The sequence below is a fragment of the Saccopteryx leptura genome, chromosome 8 (genome assembly GCF_036850995.1).
Source record: "Saccopteryx leptura isolate mSacLep1 chromosome 8, mSacLep1_pri_phased_curated, whole genome shotgun sequence".
NCBI lineage: Eukaryota > Metazoa > Chordata > Mammalia > Chiroptera > Emballonuridae > Saccopteryx > Saccopteryx leptura.
Window position 1 is genome coordinate 68,545,096 of NC_089510.1, and position 12,690 is coordinate 68,557,785.

The window sequence follows — 12,690 nt, forward strand, 5'->3', positions numbered from 1 at the left end:
ACAAGCACACAATGGAATACTACACAGCCTTGAAAAAGAAGGAAAGCTTACCTTTTGCAATGGCATTGATGGACCTGGAGATTATTACGCTAAATAAAATAAGCCAGGCAGAGAAAGAAAAGTATCATATGATCTTACTTATATGTGGAATCTAATGAACATGCTGAACTGAGGAACGGAATAGAGGCTGATGCAGGGTCACGGGGAGCAGAGAGACAGCTGTCAGAGGGAAGGGGGATGAGGGGACAGGATCAGAGAAGGTGGAGGGATCAGTGACTTTATATATATATATTATATATAACACATAGATACAGACAACAGGACAGCAAATCCCAGAGAGAAGTAGGGGAGGGAGCGGGGTGGGGGGGGGACAAAGGAGGTGTAATGAGGGCACGTTGTTGGGGGAGTGAGGGTGTTATATTGATGAGATACTTGAATCCATGTTAACACAATAAATTAAAAAGTTAATAAAAAAAGACTTTATTTGGACTATCCTGATAGGGACTACTGCAATGAGGTTTTGACAGTAGGGGGGAGATTAGACTCAACTTCAAATACAACAAGGACAAGTGGGGATTTATAGCTGCAATGGGTCTGGGGTTGAAGAGGCAGTCAGTGGGTGGAAGATTACTAAGAATGTGAGGTCATTCTTTGCTAGACTGACTTAACAAGATTCTTACTGAAGGCAGGCTAGGGAGATCAGATATTACTTGGGGTGAGGGGGTGAATCTGGACAGATATTTTCGGTGATCAGACACCAAGGGTAGGGGTCTTTCTAAAACTAGATGCTACAAGGACAGACATGAAAGCCCAGGTCAGACCTGGTTAAGGAGAAGACTCAGAGGAGACTGAGTACAGTTTGGTCAAGGGGAGAATCTCAGTCAGATCCTAATTTCTGCTAGACTAGTGCAAAACTGGCGATTTGGATGTTGTAAAAAGTGAGAACATTGTAGGTCATGTTGCTTTTTGGGCAAAGGGAAAAATAAAGGTTCTGGGTACACTGCTTCTTTTTGAAGTAGGTCAGAGGGGACCTTGTAGCGAAATTGATATGACAGGAAGGAAGAATGTGTGACAAGTTAGTTTAGAGAAATTATACTGGTTAGGGTTAGTTCAGGGAGATAAAACATACTTGAGTAAATGTAAAATTATTTGTGGTGCTAGTGAACAAAACAACTTTCACACTATTCTTAAAGGGTCTTATCTAATTAACACCTTTCAAATCTAGATGTAGGTAATAACAGAGCAAGATTTTTCATGAAAGACTTCTGAAACTGTTGTAATGTGCCATGTTCATTACTATGAAGTTTAAATTAAGGAGTGACTGAAATGTCAGAGCAAATGACTATATATATATTTATATTACCTAATATTAGTATTTTTTTATTTTGAAAGAGTAGGATTTGGTCACCATTGGCTTATATACTTTTGTTACATGTGAGAAAAGACTAAGTCCAAACCTGAACCTTCTCTGTCTTTCCAGCCTGAGTGTCTCCAGGTAGGATGGTTGAGAAAAAAGAATTTGGTTAAAGTAAATGGTCCTAGGAGAAGAGGAGCCAAGTCCTAAAAGAATATATTTGACACTGGAGAAAACACAAGAGAAGAAACAGAAGGCTCTGGAAAATCGGCTAGGAACCGAGGCAGCGTGCCTCCTACCCCTTCCCCCAGTCCAGTGCTCCGCGCTCTGGCCTTCACTCCATCTCCCTCCACCCCACTTCGCCTGCTCTCCCCATTCTTTCCCCAGCTCTCTCCCTTCCCTCCTACGCCAACTCCAATTCTCCCATACCTCCATCAGTTAATGACAAGGGTAGACCAGGACCCATATTGGCTTTTAGAACAACACAAATCATTAATAGAAAAAAAATTTTAATTTAGGTTCACCTGACCAGGCAGTGAAGCAGTGGATGGAGTGCCAGCCTGAAACACTCAGGACCCAGGTTTGAAACCCCAAGGTCACCATCTTGAGGGTGGGCTCACTAACTTGAGTGCGGGTTCACCAGCTTGAGCATGGGGTCACTGGCTTGAGCATGGGATCATAGATAGGACCCCATGATCAGTGGCTTGAGCCCAAAGATAGCTGGCTTGAAGCCCAAGGTTGCTGGCTTGAGCCCAAAGTCACTGGCTATAGCAAGGGGTCACTGGTTCATCTGGAACCCCCTGTCAAGGCACATATGAGAAAGCAATCAATGAACAACTAAGGTGCTACAACTATGAGTTGATGCTTCTCATCTCTTTCCCTTCCTGTCTTTCTGACCCTCTCTGTCCATCTCCCTCTCTCTCACTCACTCTCTTGCTAAACAAACAACCAACCAACCAAAAAAATCTAGATTCTATAATATTCTGAGAAAAGAGAATGAAAACACAGATACTTTGAAAAGGTCTTGAACTGGGGTACAGAGAGAAAATATCAGATTGCTTTTCTAAACATCTGCATACACATATCTGTATGACTAAATTCAAATGTGGCACATAGCCTGTCAAGGTTTAAATGATTGAGATTTCAAATAAAATTGTACAATCAACAAAATCACTAGTATATCGATATTTAAAAATAGCACAGAATATTTTAATAACCGAAACTGATATTATAATCACTTAAGTAAATGACCATTTTCAATGACTAGTGTACATTATAATGCAATTTAAAAGTTTGTATGTCTAATGTAAAGCTTTTTTATTTTGAAATATTACACTCAAGCCAGTGATGCTTAACTCTAGGTGTATATCAAAAATATCCCCACCCACAGTGATCCTGTGGGGTAGGACCCAGGCATCTATATATTTCTAAGTGTTAGGTAATTCTGACACACACTTTTGGTTAAATGTGACTGTCTTAGAGGGTTTTAAGTGTTATTACCCTCAGCTCCCAATGTACTCCAATTAGTCAAAAGAAAATGTTAAGATCTAATATGCAGAGCTGTTTGCTTACAAATCCATCATCTCCTTGGGCTAGTTTTTATTTGATGAGTACCACTAGGAAGCACTTAAAAAACATTTAAACTTTCCTTCTTACACCACCTGGAACAGTTCTTTAGAATTAAACACTTCAAATGCAAATTTAAAAGGTAAGACACTTAAAGGTGGGCTGGGACTCAGTGTTCACTTTGAGAAGTAAAGCTATCAATCTGCAGCACAAAACGCAGAACAGGAAGGAGTGAAGAGAACAGGAAGGAGTGAAGAGAACAGGAAGGAGTGAAGAGAACAGGAAGGAGTGAAGAGAACAGGAAGGAGTGAAGAGAACAGGAAGGAGTGAAGAGAGGGACAGAAAGAGGAAGCTAGCTGGTCATCAAATTCTTCCTAAAACATGTCCTCATTTGTTTATTTTATTTAACATGTATACTCATGTTCTAATGAAGAGTATCCCCTCAAGACATAATCTATTCTCAGGTTATGTACTATATTTTGGCATAATCTATTAACTGTTATTCCCACTAATATTAAAAATCAAGAACAGAATGTGCTATTTGGATACTATGAGCCAGTTTCTTTAATTTATTTTCTTTTATTTCTAATCCATGTGTTATGAAAAACTAAAGTTACCAACGTACCTTGGGTCAAGAAGACTCCGCAAAAATTTGAAAAGCAAAACCTGGTTCTGAGTAGAAAAACAATAAAAAAATACAGCATTAAAACACAGTCTTCAAACTATGTCATGGTAAAGAACGACTCTAGAATATCCCTTTAAAATGTACACATGCGTATGATTATTTCCATTAAGCCCTCTGTACAGAGCTAAGAAATCCTGATCATTTGGAAATCATTTCCTCTCACTAATTCTAATCACTGTCACATATTCTATTTTCAGTGCAGAATAAACACAAACACCTTGGTATTGGAACAACAACAAAAAACAAAACAACCCCCACCCCCCAAAAAGGCCTCTTCTAAGACAAATCCCAGTACAGTTTCAGCATAAGGATGCTTGGATCGGCTGGTGCTCTGAACTGCTCTGTTGATAGTGAATTCTGGCTGTACTGATAGGTTCACACTGTCTCACTTGGTCCTTCTTGCAACAATGGCCTATGTGAGATAGTTAATCTAGGCAGGGTGGGAGTTGGAGGCCCACTTAACACCCACCACCAGAAAAGCTCATTAACTCCCCAATATAATCAACTAAGGAGAGATGGCAAACTATAACACGTTAGCAATTAACATGCCATGAAATCTGGGTTCTGTTTTTTCCAATTATTAGCTATATGACTTTAAAAAAAACTTTTTTATAAGAATTTATTTGAGCCTGACCAGGCGGTGGCGCAGTAGATGGAGCGATGGACTGGGATGTGGAAGACCCAGGTTCGAGATCCCGAGGTCGCCAGCTTGAGCGTGGGATCATCTGGTTTGAGCAAAAGCTCACCAGCTTGAGCCCAAGGTCGCTGGCTCAAGCAAGGGGTTACTCGGTCTGCTGAAGGCCCGCGGTCAAGGTACATATGAGAAAGCAATCAATGAACAACTAAGGTGTTGCAACGCGCAATGAAAAACTAATGATTGATGCTTCTCATCTCTCCGTTCCTGTCTGTCTGTCCGTCCCTGTCTATCCCGTTCTCTGACTCTCTCTCTTTCTGTAAAAAAAAAAAAAAGAATTTATTTGAGCCAAGCTGATGACAATTGCTGGAAAGCAAGATCTCAAATGCTCAGCTCTGTGACTATCTTAGCAATTCAGTTTTCTTATTTAAAAAAGAGAACAGCAATATTTTCTCTGCCTTCTGCACAGGGTAGAAATAAGGATTAAATGTATAGTTTAGTTTTTCTGTTTTCTTTACTTTTTTTTCCCCTTGTTTTTCCAAGTGAGAGAAGGGAGGATGGACAGACTCCTGCATGCATCTGACTGGAATCGACCTACGGCCCTACTCTGGGGCTGATACTCGACTCATCTGGGGCCAGGCTCACAACTGAGTTATTTTTAGCACCTGAGGCAGAGGCTCCCTGGAGCCATCCTCAGTGCCTGGGGCCATGAACTCGAACCAATTAAGCCATGGTTGTGGGAGGAAAAGAGAGTGAGAGAAAGATAAAGCAGAGTGTGAGGGGTCGAGAAGCAGATGGTCACTTCTCCTGTGTGCCCTGGTCGGGAGTCAAACCTGGGGTATCCACATGCCGGGCCACACTCTACCACTGAGCCAACCAGCCAGGGCCTCAGGGCCTTTCTTTACTTTTTTGAGACAAATTTCACCTATAAAAAACAGGGGCCTCTAAAAACTGAAAAGGATTAATGTAATTTAGAATACATTTTAAATATATTTATCAGTCTTTAATTTTTTTATCTTTTTCTTGGCATATCACTTTGTTTTACTTTACACAATCTCTTTCTGATTAAAACTTAATATTCTGTTCATATCTGTTATTTCAAACATTCTGAAAACAATAGGTCAGAGGCATCTTGTCATCAAAAGCGAAAGGTACTTTATAAAAAGTGTACAGGATTCCCTTACATGATCAATAAAAGTCTGAATTAAATACTTCATTTCCGCCTGACTGGGTGGTGGCACAGTGGATAGACAGTCAGACTGAAATGCGGAGGACCCAGGTTTGAGGCCCTGAGGTCGCCAGCTTGAGCGTGGGCTCATCTGGTTTGAGCAAAGCTCACCAGCTTGGACCCAAGGTCGCTGGCTCGAGCAAGGGGTTACTCGGTCTGCTGAAGGCCCACAGTCAAGGCACATATGAGAAAGCAATCAATGAACAACTAAGGTGTCGCAACAAAAAACTGATGATTGATGCTTCTCATCTCTCTCCGTTCCTGTCTGTCTGTCCCTATCTATCCCTCTCTCTGACTCTCTGTCTCTGTAAAAACAAACAAAAAACAAAACAAAAAAACCACTTCATTTCCTTAAAAGAAATGTGTAAAACTCAACAAATAGCCACCTTTCTTTCTTAAATTAATTAATTTAGTCCATGATACTTCAGCTTTTATATATTGCTGATGAATGACATTACATATATTCATTTTACCTGGCCTCTCTGCCTCTAAATATCTTCAGAGGCTACAGGAAAAAGAAAACCCTGCAGTGGATAATCTTACATTTTAAACAACGACACTAGATGAGAAAGGTCACCAGGACTGCTGGCCTTTCATGGGTTAGAGCAGTTTGAAAGAAATGCCTTCCTGTTCTCCCCTCACTTGAACGGACTGGATGACCCTCCACGTGCTTCCTCAGTATCCTAGGCGGGGCTCTATCATCACTTAAGTCAAACTTTTCTACAATCATCTTCTGGCTTATTTGTCTTCTTCCTTCAACACAAGGATACATTTTTATGTTTTTGTATCCTTAGCACTTAATGTTTTGGGCCCACAGCAGGAATTAATAGTTTTATCTTGAGTAAATGGGCCTCATCATGCTGGACCATCAGGCCTGATCTCTGGGAGTCATTTTTAATTCCTCCAATTTCATGCAACTAATTTCCAAGCCTTATACATTTTATTTCACACACACTGAGCCTACCCTCTCCACTGCCCGTCTTAGTCCTGTCTTCACCCTGGACACTTCTAACTGGTCTAACTGGTCTGTCTCCTCTGCTTGTTCTCTTTGCCAGTCCACTCTCCATTTAATTATCTTTTCTTCTTCTTATTTTTTGACTTTGAGAGTATGTCTATTAGCTGGAGACAGTGAAACAAGGAAGGGTTCAGGATAGAAGCAGCATCAGCAGAGAGCCTAGGCAGGGCTGCTTTGACTCACTGAGAAATAAGTCGCAGTGACAGAAGTGAGCCAGGGTGGGGCTGCTCCGGCTCACTGGGAAGTCAGAGAAAAGGGGGCCTTGGAGACAGGCTCAGGGAATTAGCCAGGGAGGAGCTGCGCTGACCATTGTTTCCCTGGTTACAAGTCTTGTGGAGCCCCCTAGAGTTTAGGAGATGCAGGCCTGAGAGAGAAGAATGGCTCATAGGGGGGAGAAAGTACTCCATTTAGTTTTCTGTAAAATGAATCTAATGATGTCACTCAATCCTTTGCTTAAAAAACTTTAATAATACAGAACATATAGTACACAGAAGATACAGTATAATTTCTTTGCAGTACATATAAGATTGTGTAATATCAGGCTCCAAACTCCTATTTTCTAGTCTCTACACTTCTTTTTTGGCACTTGCGTTGTAAATTGATTGCTTCTGATATCTGCCTTGACTGGGAGGCTCCAGTCGAGCCAGTGACCCCTTGCTCAAACCAGTGACCTTGGGCTCAAACCAGCAACCTTGTGTTTCAAGCCAGTGACCAGGGGGCCATGTTTATGATCCCACGCTCAAGGCAGCAATCCTGCATTCAAGCTGGCAAGCCTGTGCACAAGCTGGATGAACCCACACTCAGGCTGGAAGCCTTGGAGTTTTGAATCTGGGTCCTCAGTGTCCCAGGTTGACACTCTATCCACTGCACCACCACTGGTCAGGTCAGCCTCCACATTTCTAACTTCTCCCCTCCAACAGTTTTTATAGCTCAATCTAGTGTTTCCTCCACTAGAGAAAAGTTGTCCTTACCACATCAAGCTTTACACAGACCCGACCACTCTCTGAATAAGCATGTTGCTTTATACTTTCAAGTATTTACATACAAAGAACCCTTTATCTAGAAAGCTGTTCCCAATTTTCTGCCTAGAACACTGACACCAATCAAGACCAAGTTCAGACATGTATGGAAACTCCTGACTGATTTTCTCACATAGTCAATTATTTATCTATTTATCATTATATATCATTATAAATCTATTATTTATCTCCTATCTATCTATCTATCTATCTATCTATCTATCTATCTATCTATCAAGTGAGAGGTGGGGAGGCAGAGATAGACTCTTGCATGTGCCCCAGCTGGGATCTATCCAGCAAGCCCCCTACAGGTTGATGCTCTGCCCATCTGGGCTGCTGCTCTGTTGCTCGGCAACCGAGTTATTTTAGTGCCTGAGGCAAGGCCATGGAGCCATCCTCAGCATTTGGGGTCAACTTTGCTCAAACCATTCAGCTATGGCTGCAGGAGGGAAAGAGAGAGATAAGGAGGGAGGGGGAAAGGGAGGTGTGGAGAAGCAGATAGTTGCTTCTCCTTGTGCCCTGACTGAGAACTGAACCTGGGACTTCTACACACCGGGCCAACACTCTACCACTGAGACAACCAGCTAGGGCCTTCTCATATAGTCTATTACTCCTCTTGTTCCTACAGCGTTTTTTATATACGCCTTCTATAGTGTTTATAACATCATAGTGTGGTTATATAAGTGTTCTCTGTCCTACAAGGAAAAAAAAAAGATTGAATCCTTACTTGTGCCTCTCAGGACCTAATCGACTGTGGTACACAGTTGGGTCACAATGTGTTTAAATGAATGAATTCCATATCGTTATCTGTCATGCTAGCTGCCTCCCACACACTTCTCTGGCTTCTATTTTGCATACTTATCCCCTACTATTATTATTGTCACTTGAGGACTTTGGGTTGTGCTTTATGCCCCATCATTGTCCTATTCCCTCCATTTATCACTTGTGACCACAAGAGTAGTGAGCAAAACTTCCTACAAGCACAGCCATGGTAGTGACAAGTGCAATGCTAAGTCCATCAACTAACACTTCAAACTGAGCATCTCAATATTCATCATTAATATAGCTGTATTCTAGGTAAGAGTTTCCAAGAAAAATCTGATATAGTCAGCATAAACCCCAACTGAGGATTACAAAAGTCTGAATAAATAACATGAACCTCACAGAGAGTAAGACTAGTTCTTGTAGCATAAAGAAAATGTGGCCAGGTGGGGCAGGGAAAGGGTCCTCTGTGCATTACAGTTTCTGGAATAGGGACAGGTTATAGTTCCCAAAATGTTTGTGATGTTACTATTTGTTATGCACAAAAATGAACTCTCCCATTCCAGCCTAAGTTCATCACACACATGCTCCTAAATACACACACAAACACACATACACAATGTGTAGAAACTGTCATTAAATAACAACTATTACTTGAACAAATTACTACAATCAAAAGTTCTTAGGTGAATATTCAATAACTTTCTCCACTAGATGTTTCTTCTCAGTATATATTTGAAATATTTACCTGTAGTTTTTTAATGACTGTTTCAATCTGTTCAGAAAAGTGAGTAGCAACCAGCTCTGCAGCTTTGCAAGGCTTCAGGGACACAAGCTCCTAGAATAAAAGAAAAAGATAAAATCTTTTTGTTAAGTCTTTAATGTTAACTTAAATAGAATTCTCACAGATATGAAGCAGGATCACCTGCCTCAAGATTTTCATAAGCTTTTATACTGCATTTCAGGTGACCTTGATATAGGGCTTCAATTTAAAGGAATATTGTAAATGAGTAAAGTTTAAAATGTACCATGTAAAAATAAATCAGATTTTGATGAAAAAAAAATGATAGTTCAGAATTCTTAGAAAATGAAGGCACGGAACTCTGGATTTAGGTTATAAATATCTACAGAATGAAAAGAAGGAACAAAAACTCCCCAAATTCCCTGTTTGTGAATTTCACCCTTGAACTTAAAGTTATAACTTGAAAAATGAGAAAAAGGCTATAGTTGCCGTTTCTCTGGGTAAGAATTCTAAAACTTTACTTCTGATACCTGACAGATTTTGAACTATAAGTGCCTTAAGAAATCAACCTAAGGTCATAAGTCTTACATGAGACTAAGAGGGACTGCTGTTAATTAACCACTATTAATAAATAGTGGTTTTTTGTTAAATCTAAGATTTCTAATTTGCCCTCTCCTTAAACTTTCCCAGACACTACTATCTTTTTCTTTTTGAAACTCTCTTTTCAGTTGGTTTCAGTGACCTACTGTTCTACTCTTACAATTGCATGTTACATGGCTAAAATGCAAAGACAAACTATAGATCACACAGTATATTGTCAAATATATGGTATACAAGTTAGTGTGACTGTAACATTCATGATATAGCCAATAATTTTGTGTTAATATTTGTAGATTAATAACGAGCTATCAAATACCTGTATTTTGTATTATTTTTATATAACATCTCAAAACAGAAGATACAACTAATTAATCAGTATCAAAATGAAAAAAGGGAATATTACTACTGATCTGTAGACATTAAATGGATAAAAAACTATAATGTGAAGAATGTGAAAATTCAGACAAAATGGATAAATTCCTAGAATAATGTAATTTAATAAACTGATTTAAGTAATAGAAAACCTGCACTGGAGAGTCAAAGATTTTTTCATATGGAAAACTCCAGACCCAGACAGATTCACCTATAACTTATAGTAACAATGTAAGGAAGGAAAAATTCAACATTAATTAACCTTTTAAAGAAAATAGAAAAAAGGAAACTTCTTTAGTTCATTGTATGAGGCCAGCAAAATTCTGATACCTAAACAATTTATGAAAGGAATATTATTATGAATATTAATCATAAACATTGATACAAAAATCCTAAATATGAACAAAGTTCAACAATATATAAAAAGGGTAATATATTAGGATCAAGTTGCATTTATCCACAAAGTGTAAAGCTGGTTAATATCAATAATGATAACATTTTTTCACAACAAAACTATTAATATACTAGAAATAAAAGATTTTTTTCCATAAAAATCCTTATAATAAACATTGTATCTACATTGGAAATAAAAAATATTAATAGCATTATTATGCTAAAAATATAAAGTTATGACAGTAAATCTAACAAATGATGGAAAATTTCTGCAGAGAAATTATAAAACTTTATAGAAAAATACTGAATAAAGGGTCATACCATATGGTCATAGATGGAAAGATTCAATATTGTAAAGATGTCAATTACAATCACAATGATTAATAGATTCATTGCAATTCCTGTCAGAATCATAAGATTAAAGACATTTTTTTGGGTGGAATTTGACAAGCTGGTCTAAAATGTATTTGGAATTATAAAAGGTCAAGAATAACCAATACTCTTTTAATAGTATCAAGACTTATTATAGCCTGACCAGGAGGTGGCACAGTGGATAGAGCATCAGACTGGGATGCAGAGGCCAGAGAACCCAGGTTCAAAACCCCAAGGTCGCTGGCTTGAGTGTGGGATCATACACATGATTCCATGTTCACTGGTTTGAGTCCAAGGTTGCTGGCTTGAGCAAGGGGTCACTTGCTCTATTGTAGCCTCCCAGTCAAGGCACATATGAGAAGCAATCAATGAACAACTAAGGAGCCACAATGAAGAATTGATGTTTCTTATCTGTCTTCCTGTCTGTCTATCTCTATCTGTCCCTCTCCCTGTCTCTGTCACATACACAGAAAGACTTATTTTAGAGCAACAATATTAAAAATACTAGTGAGGTACTGATACAGTGACAGATAACAGAACAATGAAACAGAATAGGACCCAGAAAACCAGACCAAGCATATAACTCCCTGATATACTTATGAAAGAGTAGCCATGCTGAGCAGTGGGGAAAGGCAACCTTTAAAATAACTGTGCTGGGCCTGACCAGGTGGTGGCGCAGTGGATAGAGCATTGGACTGGGATGTGGAAGACCCAGGTTCGAGACCCTGAGGTCGCCAGCTTGAGAGTGGGCTCATCTGGTTTGAGCAAAAATCCACCAGCTTGGACCCAAGGTCGCTGCCTCAAGCAAGGGGTTGCTCGGTCTGCTGAAGGCCCGTGGTCAAGGCACATGTGAGAGAGCAATCAATGAACAACTAAGGTGTCGCAATGCGCAATGAAAAACTAATGATTGATGTTTCTCATCTCTCTGTTCCTGTCTGCCTGTCCCTGTCTATCCCTCTCTCTCTCTATCTGTCTCTGTAAAAAAAAATTAAAAAATTAAAATAACTGTGCTGGGAAAATTAGGCACCCATATTTAAAAAACTTAATATGGTGTAAAGATCCTCACCTCACACCATACAAACACTGCTTTCAGGTGAACGTAAGATTTAAAGATGAAGAAAGCTGTTAAACAAAAATATGTATGAAGGACTTCTCTAGTGTAAAAGGAAAAAATAAATTATTTTGACTACTTAAAAATAAACTTTTCTTAAAAAGAATCATAGAAAAATAAAGCCATAAAGTGGAAAAATATATTCACAACATGTATCCTTGAAAAATATTACCATGCAGGATACATAAAGAAGTCCTGAAAATAAGTACAGGAGGAATTCTAATAGAAAAATGAGCAAGACTTGAATAGGCACATTACAGAAAGGGAATTTAAATGGCCAGTAAACATGAAATGTCTATCAATCTCATTAGTAACTAAGGATATGTAAATTTAAAATATAACAGGAGAGCCTGACCAGGCAGTGGCGCAGTGGATAGAGCATCAGACTGGGGTGTGGAAGGACCCAGGTTCGAGACCCTGAGGTTGCCAGCTTGAGAGCAGGCTCATCTGGTGTGAGCAAAGCTCACCAGCTTGGACCCAAAGTCGCTGGTTACTCGGTCTGCTGAAGGCCCACGGTCAAGGCACATATGATAAAGCAATCAATGAACAACTAAGGTGTCACAACAAAAAAACAGATGATTGATGCTTCTCATCTCTCTCCGTTCCTGTCTGTCTGTCCCTATCTATCCCTCTCTCTCACTCTATCTGTCTCTTTAAAAAAAACAAAAACAAATAAAATATAACAGGAGAAAGCAATCAATGATCAACTAAGGTGCCACAAGGAAGAATGTATGCTTCTCATCTCTCTCCCTTCCCGTTTGTCCCTATCTGTCCTTTTCACTGCCTCTATCACCAAAAAAACCTCATGTGTGTGTGTGTATTTATAATTACACTCCA

At 39.4% G+C, this 12,690-nt stretch overlaps 1 protein-coding gene across 3 annotated transcripts in view; it reads right to left on the reverse strand.

Annotated features, from left to right (window-relative positions):
• VPS8 (VPS8 subunit of CORVET complex) overlaps positions 1 to 12,690 on the reverse strand; it is a 397,311-nt gene that overhangs the window by 156,532 nt on the left and 228,089 nt on the right. For all 3 annotated transcript variants that reach the window (XM_066346811.1, XM_066346813.1, XM_066346812.1), the window contains exons 34-35: positions 9,012 to 9,101; positions 3,546 to 3,592 (exon numbers count right to left, since the gene is read on the reverse strand). In XM_066346811.1, coding sequence (XP_066202908.1) covers positions 3,546 to 3,592; positions 9,012 to 9,101 — 137 coding nt within the window. The remainder of the gene's footprint in view (positions 1 to 3,545; positions 3,593 to 9,011; positions 9,102 to 12,690) is intronic.